This window comes from Macrobrachium rosenbergii, chromosome 54 (assembly GCF_040412425.1).
Source record: "Macrobrachium rosenbergii isolate ZJJX-2024 chromosome 54, ASM4041242v1, whole genome shotgun sequence".
In the NCBI taxonomy this organism is placed as follows: domain Eukaryota; kingdom Metazoa; phylum Arthropoda; class Malacostraca; order Decapoda; family Palaemonidae; genus Macrobrachium; species Macrobrachium rosenbergii.
This window is the reverse complement of record NC_089794.1, coordinates 35,179,570-35,202,170: the sequence shown is the minus strand read 5'-3', so window position 1 is coordinate 35,202,170 and position 22,601 is coordinate 35,179,570. Positions and strand designations below refer to the sequence as shown.

The 22,601-nt window shown below is 44.3% G+C and overlaps 1 protein-coding gene across 4 annotated transcripts in view; it reads right to left on the bottom strand.

Annotated features, from left to right (window-relative positions):
* The window catches only part of LOC136834965 (integrin alpha-PS3-like), a 67,330-nt gene that overhangs the window by 11,384 nt on the left and 33,345 nt on the right, over positions 1–22,601 (bottom strand). For all 4 annotated transcript variants that reach the window (XR_010851942.1, XM_067097906.1, XM_067097907.1 and 1 more), the window contains 5 exons: positions 14,452–14,545; positions 13,716–13,820; positions 13,224–13,390; positions 7,263–7,438; positions 6,740–6,836 (listed from right to left, as the gene is read on the bottom strand). Coding sequence is in view for 3 of the 4 variants with exons in the window: in XM_067097906.1 (XP_066954007.1) it covers positions 6,740–6,836; positions 7,263–7,438; positions 13,224–13,390; positions 13,716–13,820; positions 14,452–14,545 (639 nt within the window). In the remaining variant the exon portion in view is untranslated. The remainder of the gene's footprint in view (positions 1–6,739; positions 6,837–7,262; positions 7,439–13,223; positions 13,391–13,715; positions 13,821–14,451; positions 14,546–22,601) is intronic.

Here is a 22,601-nt window from a genome sequence, read left to right as displayed (position 1 = left end):
GACAGGACGCTCTTCAGGACGCTCGGCTGCTTGTGAAGCAGGACGCTCGTCAGGACGCTCCTCAGGACGCTCGGCAGGACGCTCCTGTACGAGTTGTTCCGGAATTTTCTGCTGCTTCTTCCCACGAGAAGAGGTCTCTGGGCCGAATTGGACCCAAAGGTCTTTGTCTCCCTCTAGCCCCGGAAGAATCTTCTGTCGCTCCTGTCGAAGAGGCTGGTTTGTCTCAGGAGTCGGACTCTGCAGAACAAGAGCAGCCCCTCTGTCGTCTTTCTCCGACTACCGGGTTTTGGCTAGCATGCTTAAGGAACTTTTCCTGATAAATTTCAGCCTACTGCTCCTCTTTCCCCTCCTTCGCAGTTAGCTTCTTGAAGGTGAGGAAATCACCTGACTTCCTACAAATGAAGACTTCTCTGGCTACTAGAAAAGCTCTCAAGAGAGTCAATGCTTGATGGAAGATAGGAAGTCTCAAGGAAAAATCTTCCTTCGCTCTACCCCGTCTAGATTGTGCGGGAAAGCTGGAATGTGGTATGAGACGGGAGAGGAAATTGGCTCAAGAGTTCCTTCTTCCTCTCAAGGCGATTTTGCGAGCCTCGTTGATGCTTCAAGGAGGTCTCTTCTTTCTTCAGCTAAGGCGTCTTGGACTCTTTCTGAGACCACCACCATCTGAAAGGCCTTTTCAAGTCTATGGAGGTTTTTAACTTTCTGGACTGGTGCTTGGGGGCCTTGGACTTAAGGACTCGTAGTCCGATTCTATTTCTCTGGGAGCTGTCCAGTGTACTGTCTTGTATGGACAAGGCCGTCAGGGATGGCGCTGATGAACTGGCTTCACATTTTGGTACAACCTCCTAAAGAAGAGGGCTTTGTACTGCAATTTTGCTGCCAAGTCGGTTTCTCCTGTTCAGAGGGCTGAGTTGTTTTTGCCTCTCTCTAGCCATCTCTTCCCCCAGCCGCTTGTCAAGGATCTCGCCTCCAGCCTTAAGGAGAAGGCTACTCAGGATCTCCTTGCTCAGTCTTCCAGACGTCCTAGTGTCCCTTCTACGTCTTCGCAAGGACTTCCCTCGAAGAGACAGAAGCCCTTTCGTGGGAGATCTTCCTCCTCTAGACCCTTTTCGCGAGGAAGAGGTCTCTCCAGAGGCGGAGCCCCTTCTTCCCAAAGGGGCAAGAAGTGACTTTCTTCACCTCCAGACACCAGTAGGAGCCAGGCTTCTCCTGTTTTCGGAAGCCTGGAAAGTAAGAGGGGCGGATTCCTGGTCCCTCAATGTAATCAAGAAAGGTTACAGGATCCCGTTCCTCGAAAACCCCCCCCTGTCCTCAACTCCCAGAGATCTGTCGCCTTCTTACCGTCCGGAGAAGCAACAGATCCTTTTAGATCTGCTGGAAGAAATGATCCAGAAAAGGGCCATAGAGCGAGTCCTGGATCTGGAGTCTCCCAGGTTTTACAATCGTCTCTTCCTAGTTCCAAAACAGTCAGGGGGGTGGAGACCAGTCCTGGACGTCAGCAGACTGAACAACTTTGTCGTCAAAGAGAAGTTCAAAATGGAGACGCCCCAGTCGGTTATCAATGCGCTGCGACCAGGCGATTGGATGGTCTCTCTCGACCTCCAGGACGCTTATTTTCATGTCCCCATTCATCCTCAGTCGAGAAAGTATTTGAGGTTTGTCCTGGGGGGAAGAGTGTACCAGTTCAGAGCTCTCTGTTTCGGACTGAGTACAGCTCGTATGGTATTCACAGTCCTCATGAGGAACGTTGCCGGTGGCTTCATCTTGCCGGCATAAGGATCTCGGCTCTATCTGGACGACTGGCTCATCCGAGCCACATCGGAACAAAGGTGTCTGGAGGACTTACATTCAACTTTGAAGCTGACAAAGTCCCTGGGACTTCTTGTGAATTTAGAGAAGTCGCATCTGATCCCCTCTCAGTCCATTCTTTATCTGGGGATTCGGATGGATTCAGCGGTTTTTCGAGCCTTTCCATCCCAGGAACGTCAGCAGCACTGCTTCGTAAAAGTTTCGGCCTTCCTGGGGAAAGAAACATGCTCGGTGAGGGAATGGATGAGTCTGCTGGGGACCATTTCATCACTGGAGAAGTTTGTTTCCCTGGGAGGTTGCATCTCAGACCCCTACAGTTCTTTTTCTTGCGGACAACTGGAAGAACAAGGAGGATTTGGAGGAGTCTCTCAGGATCTCTCTCTCTGTCAAGGACCATCTTCGGTGGTGGCTCGATCCCTTAAAATTGGCAGAAGGGTCTCTCTCTATCTTCAGAGCCCCGACCTAGTGTTGTTTTTCCGGCGTCCATGTCGGGATGGGGAGCAACACTAGGGGAGGAAGTGTCAGGCACCTGGAAGGGGAACAGGTGTCCTGGCACATAAATCTAAAAGAACTGGGCGATTTTCTTGGCTCTTCAGTTCTTGAAGATCAAGTTGCAGGCCGGGTAATTCAAGTCAACTCCGACAACACCACGGCCTGGCGTACCTCAAGAAACAGGAGGTACTCATTTCTCGGTCCCTGTTCTTGATCGCCAAGCAGGAGATCCTGCAATGGGCACATTCTCGCCGGGTGACGATTCTCACTCGTTTGTAGCAGGGGTCGAGAATGTGCCGCGCGGACCTTCTCAGTCGGCAACATCAGCTTCTGCCAACAGAATGGACTCTGAACGCGGAAGTGTGTCAGGATCTTTGGAAGCTTTGGGGACGTCCCTGGTGGACATTTTCGCAACTTCAAGGACCACAAGGCTGCCCCTTTACTGCTCTCCAGTTCTCGACCCGGGAGCCCTAGCAATAGATGCCTTTCTCTGGGACTGGAAGGGTCTAGATCTGTATGCCTTTCCCCATTCAAGATTCTGGGAAGTCGTCAGGAAGTTTGTAGCCTCAGAAGGGACGAGAATGACTTTGTCGCTCCCTTTTGGCCTTCAGCAGAGTGGTTCCCAGAGGTCATGTCTCTCGTGGTGGATTTTCCAAGAACTTCCTTTGAGAACAGATCTTCTCAAACAACCCCACTTCGAGAGGTACCACAAAAATCTTCCCGCTCTGAGTCTGACTGCATACAGACTATCGAGAAGTTGCTCAGAGCGAGAGGTTTTTCTAAACCAGTGGCTAAGGCGATCGCTAACGCCAGGAGAGCCTCTTCCAGCGCAGTGTACCAGTCCAAGTGGGTCATTTTAGGAAGTGGTGTAAACTTAAGGGAATTTCCTCTACCACAACCTCTATCCCAGATAGCGGACTTCCTTTTTTATTTGAGAAAGGATTTGAAGCTGGCAGTCCCTACCATCAAAGGCTATAGGAGTATGCTGTCAACGGTCTTTAGGCATAGAGGCCTTGACTTATCGGACAATAAAGACCTTCATGATCTTCTTAGGTCTTTTGAGACGTCTAAGGTAGCCTCCCCTAAGTTACCTTCGTGGAATTTAGATGTAGTTCTAAAATTCCTGATGTCCAAGAGGGTTTGAACTTTACATTCTGCTTCCTTCAAAGATGTAACCAAGAAAGCTATTTTCCTAACTGCTCTGGCGACGGCGAAGAGAGTTAGTGAACTAGCGATCAGCAAGATTATAGGTTTCAGAGGCCTGATGCTGTCTGTTCTCTGAGCCCTATGTTTCTTGCCAAGAATGAAAACCCGTCTTCCCTTGGCCCAGGCCTTCGAAATTAAGGGCTTGTAACATCACTGGACAAGAACCTGAGAGAACCCTGTGTCCTGTCAGGGCTCTGAAATTTATTTGCAGAGGACCCAGGATTGTAGAGGTCCTTCTAGCAATCTTTGGTGCTCGGTTAAGAGGCCTGATATACCTCTCTCGAAAAAATGCCCTGGCGTTCTTTCTCTGACACCATCATAGACGCCCATTCCAGTGTGCTAGACGAGGATTTGAGAACTTTGAAGGTCAAGGCTCACGAAGTGAGAGCCATTGCTACCTCAGTGGCCTTCCAGAAAACCAGTCTCTCAATGACATTCTGGGTGCCACTTTTTGGCGAAGCAATTCGGTCTTTGCATCTCATTATCTCACAGAAGTGAAGACGTCCTACGAGAATTGCTGTGCGCTGGGGCCTTACGTTTCCGCAAATACGATCTTGGGAACAGAAAGCGACTCTCATCCTCTCCTTTAGTTTTGTTTTTGTGTGTTTTTAAAATATTTTATGTGTTGTTTTTTATGGTTGTTGGGTCTCCACCAGTGGTGGTCGCCCCAGTCCTTAGTTTATGTTAATCTTTTTTGACGTAACTAGGCTTGGTCAGGTGGTTGTTAGTTTGTCGCTTACCCTCAAAGTAAGGTCATATGGTCTAGTCACATTGTGGTCTCGCCCCCGTTGACAGATCATCTAGATTTCACCAGCTTTATAGGTCTCTACCTCGCTGGAGTTTTCTAGTAAAGCAGAAGCAGGCTTGGGTGACAGTAATCACGAAGTCAGCAATGCTAACAGGTAAGGAACCAAGGCGTCAATCGCCTACATAGTTTTGTTTCCTAAATCCTATTCTGTCTCTTCCCACCTCCAATGGTGGGATTCAGCTATATATATATCTGTCAGGTAAGTGTCATGAACAAAATGATATTTCTGAGTCCAGTCCCGTGTCAGCCGGTGAAATTCCATTACAGCACGAATTTCTAGGTATAACAATGCTAGATATACCAGAGAAAAAGAGCTTTCAGGAAAGGGAACAGGAGACAGGGAGAAACATGTCACCCGCTCAACTGCATCCTTCCCTCCAAATGAACTTGGAAGGGTAGCCTACTCCAGGGAGCTACGCAACCCGAAGCCCGACTCCTTCCTAGGCGAAGCCTAAAATGGGCCTAACCTAGTATAGGTTAGGAAAGAGGAAGGAGTGCAAAAGGGAGGAGGAAGTAACAGGGAGAGAAATTTTGTGCCGAGAGCCAACCGGGATCGAGAAGGGGGTAAGAAGGCGACTAGCCTAGAGGAAACACACACAAGAACTCGATTCCCCCAAATGGAGGAAGAGAACTAAAGGGGCTCACTCTACCCACCCAAAACTATCCCGGAGGAAACAGCAACAAAACTCCCTCAACCTGATCTCCGCACCCAGGGCAAGGGATGGAAGCAAACAAGCCTACACCACAAAATACCATCACACATAAACAATTAAAATCAAAATATGTTCAATAGGTAGCGTAGCCTACCTGGGAAGCGGCAGATTGGAGCTGCCGCTGCCACCAGAGGTAAACAACAAAACTAAAACAATTAAAATAAATAAATATACTAAAAATAAAGAGAGCACCATCTTCAAGCATAAAATAATAATAGCCTACTTGAGACCAAAAATAAAGGGACCCAACCTGGGGGATACCTGGACGGGCATCACCCCTAACAAAGGCCGATAGGCCGATGAAATGTAATTCATAAACCAAAGGAAGGGGAGCCACCGCAAGGAACCACCAGGAAGGGAACCAAGGGGTTAAAATCTATCTATAACGACGAGAGACAACTCAACCGAAAGAACAGAAGGAGTCGCCTCGCATGATCGACTATGGCTGGCGAGGGGACGCCGTGGCGTCATAATAAGATCTCAATATTTATGAAAATACGAGACCAAAACAGCCAATAAAACAGAACAAAAACCCCACAAGAAGATGGTACTTAACTTAGAGATGGAAAGGTGCTCGATGCCATCAGATGTAGAAAATAATCCAAATAAGAGGACGAGCACACAAAAAAACGAATTTGTCACGTGCTAGAAAATGGAATGAAGTAGGTGGCGCTGGTGTGTCGCGTCCTGGCGGGTGTTGAGTGTAGGAGCTGTAACGGCTCACCGCTCTTTTCGGGGTTTTGATAAGGAGAGATCTTTCGAGTATATTTCCGTGGTAGTGGTATTTCACTCACCCTTCTTTATACCGGCGTCTTCCTAGAAGGCGCTCGACTGGGGTAGTAACCCAGCTTTCCTGAAAGCTCTTTTTCTCTGGTATATCTAGCATTGTTATACCTAGAAATTCGTGCTGTAATGGAATTTCACGGGTGACACGGGACCTTCCTCAGAAATAGATTTTCCTCTGTCAAAATCCCTTTTTATGATAAAATAAAGTTTGTTCATCTTACCTGGCAGATATATATAATCATAGTACCGCCCTCCTCCCCTCAGGAGACAGTAGTTCTAGTTTCTAGAAAATCTGAATAGAAAAATGGGAATGGTTCCTGATACCCGCCTCCCAGCAAAAGGGGAATGAGTACTAACCACCTGGCCCATCTGCGTGTGCCGTAAGTTTTTGAATTTCTGTCGGTCCCTTTCGGAGAATACAGCTATATAGATATCTGCCAGGTAAGTATGAACAAACTTTATTTTATCATAAAAATATCATATTAAGAAAATAAACATAAGGAATACACTTGCAACAGTTGAGAATGACAGGGATGAGGGTAGCCAGGAAGTGCAAGTTATTGCAAAGAAATTGGAATGAATGCTAGAAAGTATGTTCATTGTCATGGTGAGTGAATTTATCCTTATGGCCAGGAGTGGCAGTCTCATACCTGGATGCTGTTTATACCCTCTGGGTGAACAGATGCCAAGTAATAGTCTCAAGGGAAAATGTTTCTTAAATTCATGGTGTAATTTGCCAAGTGAGTTAGCCTTAAATACTGTATTTGATAAGGATCTGAATACTTCTTTCTCAAAGGTTAAACAGTCTAGCCAATTTTTTTTAAATATATATGAAATTTGTAGCTTATATGTTACAAATGTATTGTAATTGTTATTGGAAATCATACCTGCTTGTGTGAAAATGAGAGCTCAGTAATATACTTACTTGTTTCCCTGGAAAACCAGCGCTGGATTTAAAGAAATGATGGAAGCTCTGGCACTACTCACCACAACGGCACCCACACGAGCTAACATGTGACTAGCTGTAGATGTTAAATGGGAAAGAGGTTAATGGGAATCAAGTGGCTATATTATTAATTGAAAATATAAGTTCAGATGCAAAAAAAAAAAAAAAATTGAAAGTTGGTTTTCACCCCAAATTAAAGAGTATTTACCAACAGATACATGTTTTTTAAGTGACGGAAGTTATATGATTTAGGGAAAACAGAATGAAGGTGATGGAAAAGTTTCCTAAGTTAGCAGTACTGAGTTATTGTCAGGTATATTCTATAACGAAATTGTGTTTAAGAAAGTCAGTCCTGTATGCTGAAAAAGTAGAATACAACACAAAAATAAATACTGTATTGGTACACACTTCTTTGGTTTCATTTGTAATTTATGAGTATTGTGGGCATTAAATAGTTATTATATTTTCCTGTCATTTTATGTCAAGCTCCAACTTTTTTTACCTAAAGTTGTAAAGTTAACCTCCATTCTTATAGAAAAACTTGCAGATCTGGTCCCTCCTGGCCAGGAATTGATGAGGCATCTTACTTTAGCACATAATACATCACTGTTTGCACAAGAAAATTCTCGTGGTTTGTCATAAGAAGAGTTCTGTTGCATTGCAGCTTCCTCATTGGACCTAAAAAGACAGAATAAAGTTTGGTTATTATGGTACACACTTCAGTCAAACTTTCTAGATATTTTCAGTGGTCATACTCATACAGTTACTATCCTATATTTTCAGTGGTCATACTCATACAGTTACTATCCTATATGTATCCACAGTTTGTATACTTTACCAAGGTGGAGATAAAGAGGAGATGAATCAAGCCAGCTAGTGAAGGATATTAGTTTTAAGTGAAAGGAGACAAAGAGAAGGATAAGAAAAGAAAGGAATAAGGAATGGGTTGACCCACTGGCTATTTTTGTGAGCTTAAAATTTTTAGAAAGTTTACTGGTATGTGAGGACATGAAAAAAGAAAAATATGCAGGATGCCTTTTATTAGAAATATAGTCCAAACAGCAAACACAGGTCCACTTATAAGTTATTTATATTTAGTTCACACTCCAGGCCTTAAGTGATCTGTTCCCATGAGGTAACTGTACTTTAATACAATTAGGGTAAAATGCTTCAAAATGATAACTTGGATAACTTATACTTTTATGGAATCTTGCAAGAAACTAGATTTTTTTACAGGATGAAGTTTCAATGAAGTGTAAGCGCCATGATCAGATAACATGTTAAAAATATAAACAGCATTCATTGAAGATTGTAAGCCCATTCCATAAATTCTGACCAACCATTATTCTAAAGCCTTTCGTCCATGCTATGCCAGATATGATTTAGGTGTAAGTGGCCTATTACTGTAAAGGAAACTTCACCGAGACATGAATCTTATCAGCAAAAACCAAGTGCTTACATAATACCTAGTGTAAGCCAAGTTAAACAAAATTGAGTTTTACATAAGGAAAGACTTATTTTATACAAACCCATCAATCATATTGAGCCCAAATCACATTCATGATTGTCACCTTACTTGCAAGCTTTGAGGTCTTAAAGATGGAAGAAACAGGGGATCTGTGAGCAATGCATGGACCATCAAATGGCAACAAGTTCTCAGCTCATTTTATCATTAAGGTAAAAACATAATTTGTTCAAAGCATGTCCGTCAATCTCATTGAGCCTGAATTGCTCTAAAGTGGGAAGATGAACTGTTGAAGAGTCCCAGCCTTCGTGAAGGCGCAGTGGATCCAGTGGAGTTCTTGAGACAGAATAGACCAGGAATCAAGTGTCCAGTACATTCACATGGGGTAGTCAGACGCCCTGAGAGTGAGGGAGATGGTCTGTACTTATCTGTCTCATAATACATGTGCAGCAGTCAAGTAATAATTCAGTTCAGATGTAGCTGCCCAGATCTCAGAGGACTAAGTCTCTTGAGAATGGAAGATGTAATATCACAGGGTAAAAATTGGCAAAAGTTTCCTGACAATTCCATGTACAGTACCGTATCTAACTTTATGAAGACTGTAACATACATGTTCCCCTTTAAAACTTGGGATTCAGAAGGAACTCTGATCTCATACAAAGTTACTCCATACATAGCTGGAACTTCATCCCTTGGAATGCCTGTGAGCACCTAATGGATGAGCTTCATTAGTCAGGATATTACGATTTGGAGGCTTAAATCTTCAGCTGATACAGCAAGAAGAAAAGTTCCAAATCTTCACCTCTTAAGCACCTTTTCTTCTTGACAGACAACTTACAGGTCATTAACACAAGTGGATGTCAATATTAGAATAGTCCAAGGGGTAGTGATATAATCTTGAGTGTTTGTCAACTGATTGCAGCAGTGAAATCAAGACTGAAAAATTTATCTATTGAAGACCATTCTCCAAAGGCACTGAAAATAAGTCACATCAGAAAGACTTAACTTGAGGTAAATGACATAGTCTGCGGACACTGTAATGAGCTTCAAGTGGATTACTGCTCCTCTCATCACATCCACAAAGAAATCTTCCTCACTGCAACATAGAGAATGGACGATGAAAGTAAGCAGAAAATGGGCATGCCAGTAGCAGCAACTCATGAAAATCCTGGCTTTTAAAGACCTTTTTTTAATGCCCTCTGGATATAAAGGTACAGGATGCCCTAGTCTGTGTGGAACCTGACAGTACAGCTGCTTCAGGAACCTCTCTATGATGAATGGAGTTGAAACTCATCCATATAAGTAATCCCACCATGGCCACAGACAGGCAATAAAAATTCATCTCTTTGACTGGTTGAAGACTGCACTATAAGGCCCTGCCTGATCAGACTGAAAAGGGGCACAAGCCATAACTTGTCACAGTTGTACAGCACAATGTCAAGTACCGATTTTATACCTCTCCTGTCCCTGGAGTAGGTCAGTGTGACAGAGTTGGTTTACCTCAGTAAATGAATGAAGAATAAGGATAACTGTCTTCAGTACCAGGGAGAAGATATCTTGTTTTCCCTTTGCCCCTGTCCAATTTCCTATTGCTCACTGACAGTCTGAGTTCTCCGAAGAGGAACTACTTTCTGCAAGTGAAAGTTCCAAGAACTTGAGGGGGCTAGAAGGACTACTTATCTTGAACTAAGGTTGGTTCTGTTATTACTGAAGGCTATGGGACGGCTACTGAGGGGACATCAAGGAGAGTCACAGCCAATCAATGTAAAGAGACCTGATTGCAGTGAATCACCCCTTAGGCAGTCACAGGAAAATGTCCCACACCTACTGAAGACATTTGATCTGAGAGAAACTTTCATGGCAAGACTGGAATATGACATTCTTCAAACCAAAAAGAATGCTACACTAAAGTAATTTTAACTCATCTGATTAGTCGAAGTCTATTGACTCATGGATACTTACTGAATAGCCCATGTCACCCAATCTCTGTATGCATGGAATGCAGGTTAACACTAACAGGCATGCACATCTTAAATGTATGTCCAAACTTCAACCAACAGCATATAAAAATTTATAGAAATAAATCATTAAAGGATATTTTGTTGGAATTTTCATAATTTTCAGTGTATTAAGTTTTTGAAGAATTGCTTGTTAGTACAGACACCACCCTACTTATGAACATTCAACTTACAAACATTCAGAGATACAAAAAAATGGGATTGCAAATTAAAATTGTGTTCAGAGTGTTCCCCTTTGCCACCCATAAGTTCAAATTTTTTTTACTCGCCTATTCTTTACATACAGCCATTACTGTATGTACATTGTACAGGAAGTCCCTGGTTATTGGCGGACTTGGTTAACGACGTTTCAGTTTTACAGCGCTTGTCATATATATTCATAAAAAATATGGTCTTTTTATGGCACAATGTCCAGTTACTGGCACAGTAAGCGCCGTAATATACGTTACCACTCCATACTGGCGTTTATGGTGCGATGTTCTGGTTAAAAGCATCATTGCCCAGTTGTCAGTGTTGTTGTTTGGTTAACGGCGCCTTAAGCGCTGTAAGACCCAGCCTGACAGTAGACGGGTACTAGTTTCTGAGCGGTACTGTACTACACTTGACCGGAGAACAACCTGCCCGTTGCCTGGCACATTCATGCATGCACCTGGCGTAGGAATACCAAACAACCCACAGCATCAGACAGCATCATCACATCACTCTCGTGTTTCCTTTCATTGAGATAGGTTGACTCGCTGCTTGATACTTTGTTTGTCGCCTTAGCGTGTGTTTTATGAATTCACCATGGCTCCCAAACGTCAGAATGCTGCCTCCGATGGAGGTGCCAATAAGAAGAAGCCGATATCAATGGAGATGAAATATGACATTAAGCATTCTGAAAAAGGCTGTTAACCGGTCTAAGGCGCCGTCAACTGGTCTACGGCACTGGAACGAGGATTGTAGCGCCCATAGACTTGAATTTTTGGTTAAAGTCACGTAGCCAGGAACGGAACCCCTGCTGGTAACTGGGGACTGCCTGATATTGTGTTTAGGAAGAAAAAATGTACAGCACTTACAAACAATTCAACATACAAATAGCCATCCAGAACATAACTTGTTTGCAAGTAGGGTGGTGTCTGTAGATATTATCTAAAAATTATTTTCAAAGACAAACCCTTTGGGACAGCCCTAGGACAGGCAAGTATTTTGACTAGCTTGTATGTTAAATTAGTAAATACTTATAATATATAATGTAATAATAACAAAAAGTACAAAAATAAGTGTCATGAGCCCAGCAATTGTTATGCAACTATGGGGGTTTTCTCCCAGTTTTTAGAATTATTGTATTTCATCTCAACACCCGCTTTTACTGTCCTAAGCAGTGAATGGCTGAAACTCCCCCGTTGCTGGGCTGTGTAGCCTTTATTTCATGATTCAATTCAATCATTCAAGGCACCAGACTTCACAGAACTTACCATTAACTCTCATTTCAAGACATTTATATTCAACATTTGTTTAGACTCATAGCCTGAAAGATAATACGTACAGTATTGCCTCAGTTATCAGCATCTGCACTATTCACATGTTGGCATTATCTGCATGCAACTGCAGCCCATCACAAAATACACATGGATATATACTGTACTGTATATACATACAGTGAAGAAAAAGCCCTCTGTTTGGTTTGCAACATTGTACGGGAATAAGAATGTGATGGTAACACAGTTAACAGTTCACATAGCAAAATGATAGAGGGGTATTGTTAGGGAATAGACCGGGATAATCATATTTGTTTAGGGGATGGGGCAGTGAGAGAGCAGAATGAGTAGGGCTGTGGCTTTTGCAACTGTTGTTGGCTCAAAAGCAACAATGCCATTTTGTTTATTGCCTGTGAGTGGCAGATAGAGATGCACCATGACTACATAACAGAAGCTTTTTTCTCTCATTGGTTGCTTGTCTGTGGGTCTGTCTACTCCTCTCACTCCCCTTCCTCTCCAACCCCCCCCCTCCAGTGGATAACTCTGACAGTGGCAATGTATATGTACATGTATAGGTACAGCACATTCAGGTAAACTGCAGAGAGAATTTCAGTGTTAATTTTTTCTTATAATTTATATACGGTATACTGCACAGTTTGGTTTTTATTTTGTGTATAGCATATACTGTTTATTCTGTTTTTTTATAAGTACAGGGTGTTTTGAAATTAGAGCCCCCCCTCCACAGAATAAATGGAAAGTTATGAAGTTTTCTGCTATAGCCTATCTCCAAGTTTCTATTAAGCTATTTTTCATTTTACATTTCTTGTATTTTCAGACTGAGTTTATAGTTAGATAAGACTGAGTGATGGAGTTAGATACAGCCATGGCTAACAACTCGGAGGAAATCAGATGGACTGACCGAATCCGGGCTATAACCTTCAGAGAGGCCAGGGATGCTGGCGCATCATTCATTCACATTCCTGGATAGCTAAATACATTAAAAGAGATGAATCCTTTGTTAAAGAAACTGGAACACAAATCCATATGACTGTCATTGCAAAAGAGTGAGAATCTTGGAAGACCTGAAAGTCCTTTCTCAAGAGTCAAAAGACATCATAGCTGAGGCAGTGGGTGACCGAGAAAGTCTTTACGTAAATTGGCGCTTGAACTAGAAACGAAAAGGGGAAAGAAGAGAAGTTATAGTGCTGTATAACGTGAAATGAAAAAATCTGGTATCAAGCCATTTCATGTTATCAGCAAGCCCAACATCACTCAGCAACAGAGAGAAGACCGTGCATGGTTTTGTGGTTCATTTCTTAAAGATAGGGATGAAGCTGACTTTCTCCTTGTTGCTGCATCAGATGAATTCTTCATTTACACAGTCAGGAAGCCAAATCATAAAAATGACATCATTTGGGATGCAAGGTTGGATGATATCAGCGATGACGTTCGCTATCGCCAAGCAAAGGCTATGTCTTTTTTTTGTAAGAATATAGGAGAGGTTACAAACTTGTACTTACGCAAACAGCAGGGTTTTGGTACTTCTCTTTACTTTTGAGGTTACAGACACTTTTTCAGGTGGTAAAAGGGTGTCCGTGTCACTGCCCCGTTCACCATTTCCAAATTTTCCTACTTTTGGGGTTGCACCTTCGATATTGCAAAAGAAGGGCTGCTCCAAGAAATTTGTCTGGAAGTACAAATAAAAAATGAATCACATGGTTTGACATATGATTAGTTATTTTAACTGAAGTGTTTGAAAGTTTTGCATAAAGGCCGATCTGGTTAGGTTGCCAGAGTGTATAGTCATTTAGAAACTTTTTGGTATGTAATATTTGCAGATGCTATGAAATATGTACAGTATTTACAGTGAAACTGTAATGCTTAATAACTTTTACCTGTGAAATGCCTCAGATATTTGCTTGAAAAAGTCAGTTATTTGTTAATTTTCTCAAAGTAAATACATAGATACTATAAATACATAGATACTTTTTATTTTTTACTATACTGCATACCTCAGGGGTGTATAATGTTATGAAGTTCACATTTCCAGTAAGGTTCACTGGGATGTCAATAATAAGTTCGACTCTTTCAAATGGAGTTGGCCCTGACCTCACCAGCTGAAAGTAATAAAACAATACCATATGAATATTACTGTATTAAGTAATTATAACCTTTCCCCTTTAAAGTGGCTGGTATATTTCTTCCTTTGGCTTTTAACACCATTGGTTTTTTTTGTCTCCCTTCTCTCCAGGGCTTGCTGGAAATTGAGATAAAGTTTCTGCCCTGGTGGCTTTTACATAAAAAAGAACTTCTAGGTACTTGAATCTGTCTATTCAGGTTAAGATAGTGAATGTTGAATTAGAATATTGAATTAAAGCCTTTTTCTGCACTAATCATACAATTCTGCTTGAAAAAGGTGCATAAATACCTTAACTGTGGTTGTTGCTACTGTTGTGATAAGAACATTTGAAGGATGCATAGAAAGGTTAAGGTTTGCAGCTTGAGGTATTGTTTGATGCAAAGGTAATATATAACTTCACAGATTGGACACTTACAAGTCTACAAGACTATGTATGCAGTACTGTATTTTATTTTACACTTGCCTGTAGTAAAAAGTAATGAATTTTATACAATTTTAGTTAGTAGAGGATAAGTCTGTTCTTTTCTCTTCAGCATGCAGGTCCAAATAGTTTATCTACGATTATTTATCAGAAATGCTTTGACTTCTCTAAATTTCCACAAACTTACCGAGTAATAGTGAGTGAAAGACGCTGTAGGTTCGTTAGTGTCAATTGTGTTCTCATCTAGCCGCTGGTAGAGGATTTGCTCGTCACGTGAATACCTAAGAATATAAAATGGCTTTATAAAATTAGGGTACTAAAAAATAACTCATACAATAACTAATATCTGATATGTTATCAAAATCTGACGCTTGGTGTTACTTTTTTTATAAGAAAGCAGAAGGTATGCGTAAAACAATTTCCACCATTATACTGTATATAGTAAGCTGGAGTTGTAACATATCATCATTGTTGCCTACAATTCCATGTAATGAAAAGGGTTTATGTGTGAAATTCTGCCACACATATCTTTCCTGTGCTATCACTTTCACAAATCTCCACTCATCGCCAGCCTCACTTCTTATGGTCTTATTCAAATAGGGTACTGTTACAAAGTATAATCTCCCAGGGTAGATTATATTTTTTAACATTGCATTAAACCACAACTAGGAATATCAGAGTACTTGAATGAAATACATCACATTATTATTGTTGTTATTTCCCTTAGGGGGATGCTACGTACAATGTGTCTTGGACATCACACCATAGATGGTGCCAAAGGGTTATAGTAGAGTCCCCTTTTTTCCCAATTGCATCGCTGTTTCTCTTATATATTTCATCTGTTCCCCTTTGGTCTCATCTCTTCACTTGGTAGTTCAACTTCTTAAACTTCACCTTTTTTCAATTTTCCTTTTCATCCAATAACAGATCATTTGGCTAAGCAATAGGAATTTAGAAAGTTGAGTTGGTAGTCACATTAGAGAACTAAAGTAGTCACATTAGAGAACTAAAGGATAATTACTCTTATATATTGAACGTAATGTAAACAGTACACATAATGGAACAAGCCTGAGATTCTAATCTTTTCTCACAGCAGAATGTCAATACTGTATATGAAAAAGGGAAAAAATCAATCAAGAGGAAAATAGTAAACCAAGAAATAAACAGTAAATAAAGAAAAAGAGATATATACTGTGCACATAAATTATCACATAAGAAATAAAACATTAAATTTTTTGTGAAGCTAAACTTTTATAATAAACCAGTTATACTTATATTAGCCCTTTATTCTCTCTGAAGAGGAATCACAGACATTTTAGTCCACTGATATAATGAGAAAAGAAAACTGGCCAGCCAGTAGCCTTGCATGTCCACAGGTGAACCCATCATTCTTAGCCAATGCCTTTCTTTTTTTGTCTAATTATATGCACTGGAGGGAATTTAGACAATATTCTGTCATTTTTAAACAGTTCATGTTTTGTGTATGTACACTTAAATTTTTAAGAAACATTAATGTTTTTATTTATTTAAAACTCAATATTATGTAGTTTAGCCCAAGGAGAATTAAGATCCTTAACTTCATTGGCTTGTTACATTAATTAATAGCATTGATAATCACCAACACATGTAGTTGGAACTCAAGTGAGATAAATCTGCTTGTGTTTCAAGTCCACTATATGCTTTTTGAGCTGAGTTTGCTTAAACTAACTATGATATATGGATTGATAGTCTTTTGTCTTATAAACATTGCAGAGGAGTGCTGCCTTTGGTATCTCTTCCAAGGTGCATTATAGGCGACATTAAACATCCTAGGTGCTGCTCCTCATTCCCTGGGTGTGTTATTTTCCATTTTGCTTTTCATAACATCTCATTGCACCCTTTCCCACTTAGTTGTCCAACTTCTTGAACTTTATCCTTTGTCAACTTGATTCAACTTTCTTTCCTAGTCATGGTAAACCTTTGAAAGTTTCACATCTTGTTTTCATATGACAGGACAGCATCATCAAATTTATAAAATTTTCAACCTTTCAGATGGAAAGTTTTATATAAGAAATACTAAAAAAAAAAAAAAAATAGACATTAGAATATTGAGTACTACATATAAATAGTTACTATGATGTACGTAATTGGTTTATAATGATAGAACTATGACTATCCATATACTGTAAATGTTTTTATATATTACAAAGCTTATTTGTCATGCTATAACCCTGTTATAATTTTTTTTATCAAAATTGGCTTTTAAATACTGGAGGCAATAGAACTTGAAGACAGTGATTGAAAAAAAAGTTTTATAAGAAATGTGAGTTAAAATTTGAATATGTGCATTCATTCATTTGACACTTTGATATTTTAAAATATATCACTCATACACACCATGAGGACAAACTATCATATTGTAACGATGTCAGTTCTATAATCTAAATAATATATTTGTTCATATTCCTTAGTTGATGCTGAGTCAAGGACTGTGGAGAGGGGCATAACTTGTAAAGTCACCAATTCGGCGCCAGGATAGTGTTTTTGGCGCCATTAATTAAGTCTCCGCTGAGCTTGTTTTCTTTGGTGACTTCCGTTTTCTTCAAGCTCAATTAGTCACGCCTAAAACGTGCCAGGTCACGCATTTTAATCATTTTTACTTTATGGTATTTATACGAATGTCACACATTGTATCCCATGTTTCTTCATTCACAGGCATCAAGACTGTATCTATATTGTAGCTCTGTATGTTTTGTATTGTAATTTGTACTCGTTCACTGCATATTATTGTTTATTGTTTCGACCTCAGGTCACAGTCAATTCCATTGTCTCTCACGACCGGCGTCAGTCGGGCCGCAATATAACTGCCTGGATCTGTAATAAAGCAGCAGTAACCTTTACCTGCTCGTTTCTTTGACACCTTACAGTGGTGACCCCGGAGTATCCCGAGCCATTAGCGGACTCCACGGCGACTCAGTCTTGGCTCCAGGATTTCTCCAAACGCTCTTAGCGGCCTAAACACGGCGCTGTAACCAGCGTTTGAGCGTGCTGACTCTCGTCGGCATACCCCACCAGCGTCACTAGCGGAACCCACGGCGCACGAAAGTGCGTACTGTATGAGTACCCCCACTCCAGTAAGGGGTCAAGGCGAGCATGGGCGCGGATATCCCTCCTTCATGCAGTTAAACGCGGACCCCGCGGACTCCGAAGGTTTACCTACCTCCCATCACAGCCGCCGCCCGCCCCGCATCGGGCCCTCCCGCAACTCCACACCAGCGCCCGAACACACGACGGCCGGGCAACACAATCGCTGGCCGCCCTCACCGTAAAGCTGCCGCCCGTTTACGCAGGGGAACCCATCGATGTGGCTGCGCGGGGTGGAGAGCCACTTCAGAATCGTGGACCTCACGGACGAAATCCTACAGGCCGACACAGTGCTCAACGCCCTTCCGAGGACGTGTACAACAAACTCATCTCGCTGGTACCGAAAACACACACCCTCACATACAGCACCACAAAAAGTTCCTCCTCGAAGCTTGCTCCCTGCCCATCGCCGAGCGGGGCCCGTGCTATCGACCTTGCCAATAATCCACGCCACGACCTCCAATCCAAGAGACGCTGGGGCATGGTCATCAGATCTCCTGTCAATACCAGTCTTGGGTGGCACAAACAAGCGGCAGGAGATAAGCTTCATCGGGAAATCTTCTTCGCCAACTCCCGAAGTACGCAGCAACCAGATCGCTCACCCCTACACCATGCCTGTCGAGGACCTCATAGAGGCGGCACAACACCTCACAGACTCCGTCAAGGCTTCACAGCGGCTAAAACCTGGCCACACAGCCGGTCAGCTCCGCCCAGCCTGAAGAGGACGAGCAGCCCGTCAACGCCATCGCCAACAGACGTCCACCGAACCAGCAGACGGTGGTCCCGGCTTTCTGTCGCTACCACAAGTGGTTCGGAAAGGACGCCTGAAACTGCCTGCCGCCCTGCTCGTTCAACCGTTCAAAAAAAGGGGGCGGCGCCAGCAGGACAGGCCGCCATGGCAGCCGAAGAACCCAGGGCCTCAAAACAGTAGGTTTTACGTCCGCGACACCGTCTCGGCAGGATGATGCTGGTCGACACAGGAGCCTTTTAAGTCGGTCTTCCCAGCATCCAGAGAGGACCGCAACCAGACACCAGACCCGGCCGCCTTCCTGACGGCCGCCAACGGAACCCCATCCTCTCCACGGCACCAGGCTCCTGTCAATCTCCATCCTGGGCCAGAGTTACTCCTGGGACTTCATCGCCGCGACGAGGGGAACCCCACTCCTGGGGCCGATTTTCTGGCACTCGCCTGCTAGTCGGCGTGGGGGCGCGCCTCCTCGACACCGACTCCTGCCAGTCTCTCCGTTAACGGCGGGACCCAGACCCACCATCAGCGCCGCCGCCCCCACCAGTATGCACACCTTTGTCGGAGTTCTGAGGTGTTTAAGCCCGAGCCGCCAAGTCCCCGGGGCCCCAGCCAAGCACGGCATATACCACCATATAGTGACTAAAGGGCCCCGGACATCGCGAAGTTCCCAGGGCTTCCCCTCAGCGCCTTCAGGGAGGCGAAAAAAAGCATTCGCGGAGATGGAACAGATGGGCATCTGCAGGAAAGCCTCCAGTCCATGGGCCTCCCCCTCCACATGGTGCAGAAACCGGACGGCTCCTGGAGACCCTGCGGCGACACAGGCGTGCTCAACATTGCAACGGAGCCCGACCACTACCCTCTGCCCAATATGCAAGACCTCACGGCCTCCTTTCACGGGCCAAAAATATTCACTAAATTGGACCTTCTTAAATCTTATTTCCAGGTACCTGTTGCGCCAGAGACATGTACCAAAGACAGCCATCATCACGCCCCTTCGGGTCCTGTGTTCGCCGCTCCACCCGGCTGAGGAACGCCGGGGCCACCTTCCAGCGGCTCATGGACAGCATCCTGGGGACCTAAATTCTGCGTCTGCTACGTCGACGACATTCTCATATTTTCCAGGTCTCACAGCGAACACCAGAGGCACATCAAAGCAGTCCTCCAGCGCCTCCAAGAAAACGGCCTCGCTCGTCCGCTTTGACAAGTGTACTCTTTCTCAAGCGCCCAGAAAGCAGAATTCTGGTCACGAGGTGTTCTCCGACAGGCGTCCGCCCTCTTACATCAAAAGTGGCAGCCGAGCCAAGTTCCCGACACTCCACCTCCATCAAGGCCGTCCAGGAGTTCCTTGGGATGGTAAACTCTACAGGCGGTTCATCCCCGATCACAGACACCACGGCCCCCTGACGGAAGTCCTAAAGGGTCAACCGAAGTCCCTGTCTTGGGGACCCAGCCAGCAGCAGGCTCTTTCCTGACGAAGGTCGCCTCTCGCTAAGGCAACCGCCTTGGCACACCAGGATCCCAAGGCTCCCCTCCAGCTGACGACAGACGCCAGTAACGTTTGCCTCGCGGTGCTGTTCTGGAGCAAATCATCAACGGTGGCCCCAGCCCATCGCCTTCTTCAGCAAGAAGTTCAGTCCCGCAGAGTCCCGCTGACAGCACCTTCGACAGGGAACTCTGGCGCGATGTACCGCGCAGTTCGGCACTTCAAGTTCCTCCTGGAGGACGCCTTCACAATCTTCACAGACCACCAGCCACTGGTTCACGCCTTCACGAAGCAGGGGGACGCATGGTCTTCCGTGACAGCAGCGCCACCTCTCAGCCATAGCCGAATTTACCTGTTCCGCCAGGTACCTCCCCGGCAAGAAAAATCCCGTAGCAGACGCCCTCCAGAGTCGAGTTGAACGCAGTGCAGCTTGGTGTAGACTACCAGGACCTTGCCAGAGAACAGGCCGCTGACCCAGAAACCCCAGCATACCGCACCGCCATCACATCCTCATGGCGGGGACGGACCTCGCCCCGGAGGCCCCAGCCTGCTCTGTGACATCAGCACAGGCCAGCCCCGCCCCTTGGTTCCAGCCTCACGCCGCGCCAGGTATTCGACATCATTCACGGCCTCTCACACCCTCCGGCAGGGACCACGCCAAACTGCTTTCAAAGTTCGTCTGGCACGGGTGCAAAAGACGCCACAGCCTGGGCAAAACAGTGCCTGGTGCCAGACCAGTAAAGTGGGTCGTCACACGCAGTCGGGGTAGGGAGTTCACAGCCAGGGCGCGCCGCTCGCCACATCCCATCGACGCTCGCCGGGCCCCTTCCCATCAGGCGGATCCAGATACCTCCTCACGGTGGTAGACCGCTCGACGAGGTGGCCCGGCCACGCCCATGCAAGAAGCCACCGCCAGCGCTGGCGGCGCCGAGGCCCTGCTCTCCAGTTGTTAGCCGCCAAGCGCCCCGACCACATCACAACCGACAGGGGCCCCGCCTCTCCGAGCTGTGGTCTGCCCTGGCTCAACTGCTGGGAACCACGCACCCACCACCACAGCGCACAACCCAGCGCCAACGGCCTGGTTGAACGGTTCCACAGGTCCCTAAAGTCATCCTCATGGCCCGCTGCACCGCCGAGGACTGGAAACATCAGCTGCCGTGGGTCCTCCTCGGTTGAGGACCGCCCCAGAGCCGACGGCACCCCATCCGCAGCTGAACAAAACCCTATGGGGAACCCCTCGTGGTGTGGGAGAGCTTCGCGACGGATGATCGCCACTCCCCCATCTCTGCAGAGGCCCGCAACGCGGGCCGGCAAGTTCGCCCTTGCAGGCGCTCATACATCGACAGAGCAACCACCTTCATGCCGCACAGCTGTCATCCGCCACCCACGCTTTTGCCAGAGTCGACGCCGTCCGTCCACCACTAACTAAGCCCTACAGGGGACCTTCCTTCCGCTGCGCTGAGCGGAACAGCAAGCATGCGTTCCAGCTGGCACTCCCAGGCAAGAACGACTGGGTTTCATAGACCGCTAAAGCCCGCCTTCCTGTCGAGAGTCCCGCAGCGACGCAGCACCCCCTTCCGCCCAAACGCACTCCAGCACGCCCTCACCCCGCAGGCGCGGTTGCCGCCCAGGAAGGGACCGCCAAACAGCAGCCTCACAGGCGGAGGCCCTCAGTTATCTTCAAGGAGCCGCGGGCACCTTTCAGCGCCCCACCAGGTACAGGGATTAACTCAGACGCGTCCCCTCGTCTTGGGAGATTTAAAAGTCACCACATTGGCGCCAGGATAGTGTTTCGGCGGCGCCATTAATTAAGTCTCCGCTGAGCTTGTTTTCTTTGGTGACTTCATTTTCTTCAAGCTCATTAGTCACGCCTAAAACGTGCCAGGTCACGATTTTAATCATTTTTACTTTATGGTATTTATACAATGTCACACATTGTGTATCCCATGTTTCTTCATTCACAGGCATCAAGACTGTATCTATATTGTAGCTCTGTATGTTTTGTATTGTAATTTGTACTGTTCACTGCATATTATTGTTTATTGTTTCGACCTCAGGTCACAGTCAATTCCATTGTCTCTCACGGTTCGGACGTCAGTCGGCCGCAATATAAGCCGCCTGGATCTGTAATAAAGCAGCAGTAACCTTTACCTGCTCGTTTCTTTGACACCTTACAAACTGTGCAGCTATGTCACTGATATAAAAAATCTGTATTAGCTTAATTTCTTGTCAGGCATCATATGGCTTACTCATTAATCTGAGAGGAGAAATGAAGAAAGCCTGTTGGGTTAAATTTCAACCTATTTTTGGGGTGCCAATCCTATGAAGAACATAGCCTTGAGGTTTGTCCTTTTAGACTGTATAAATCTGTCTGTGATCTGGGTAAAGTTTAAGTTAAAATCGTCACTATTTTGCAAATGATCTTGGAAATTGTGAACTTAAAGGAAAGTCATAAAGATTATTCATTTGTCCTATCATGTTTTTTGTATGGTCTTACCTGTTTAGGAGTCATTTCTATCATTAAAGGGATTTATCTTTTAGTATTTCTATTTATAGCTAAGCTATATTTTCTCCATTCAATTTTCTAAATGGTAAATTCAGAGACCCATTGACAACTCTTTTCATGAAACATGGAGGTATCATAAGTTTACTCAGCATTTTGATATGGCAATTCGTCTTGTGCTATAATGATTTAGGAAACTGGTGGTCCTTGAATTGCATTCTTTAGAAACTTTTCTTTCCTTCTACTGCTAGACTTTGACATTTTCCCCTAGCTTCAGTTCTTCTGAAAGTAAAACCTTTCTTCCTTTAGGGGAGGTCTGTCAGTTCATTCAGAGTTGAGTCATCTGTCTTCTTTTCATTGTTTTCTTTGGCTTGGGTTAGAAAATGATATTAGATTACCTGTCTTGTTGGCTTTTGCTCTTATTATTATTATCATGCTTCACTATTATTATTATTACTATTATTAATATTACTGTACAGG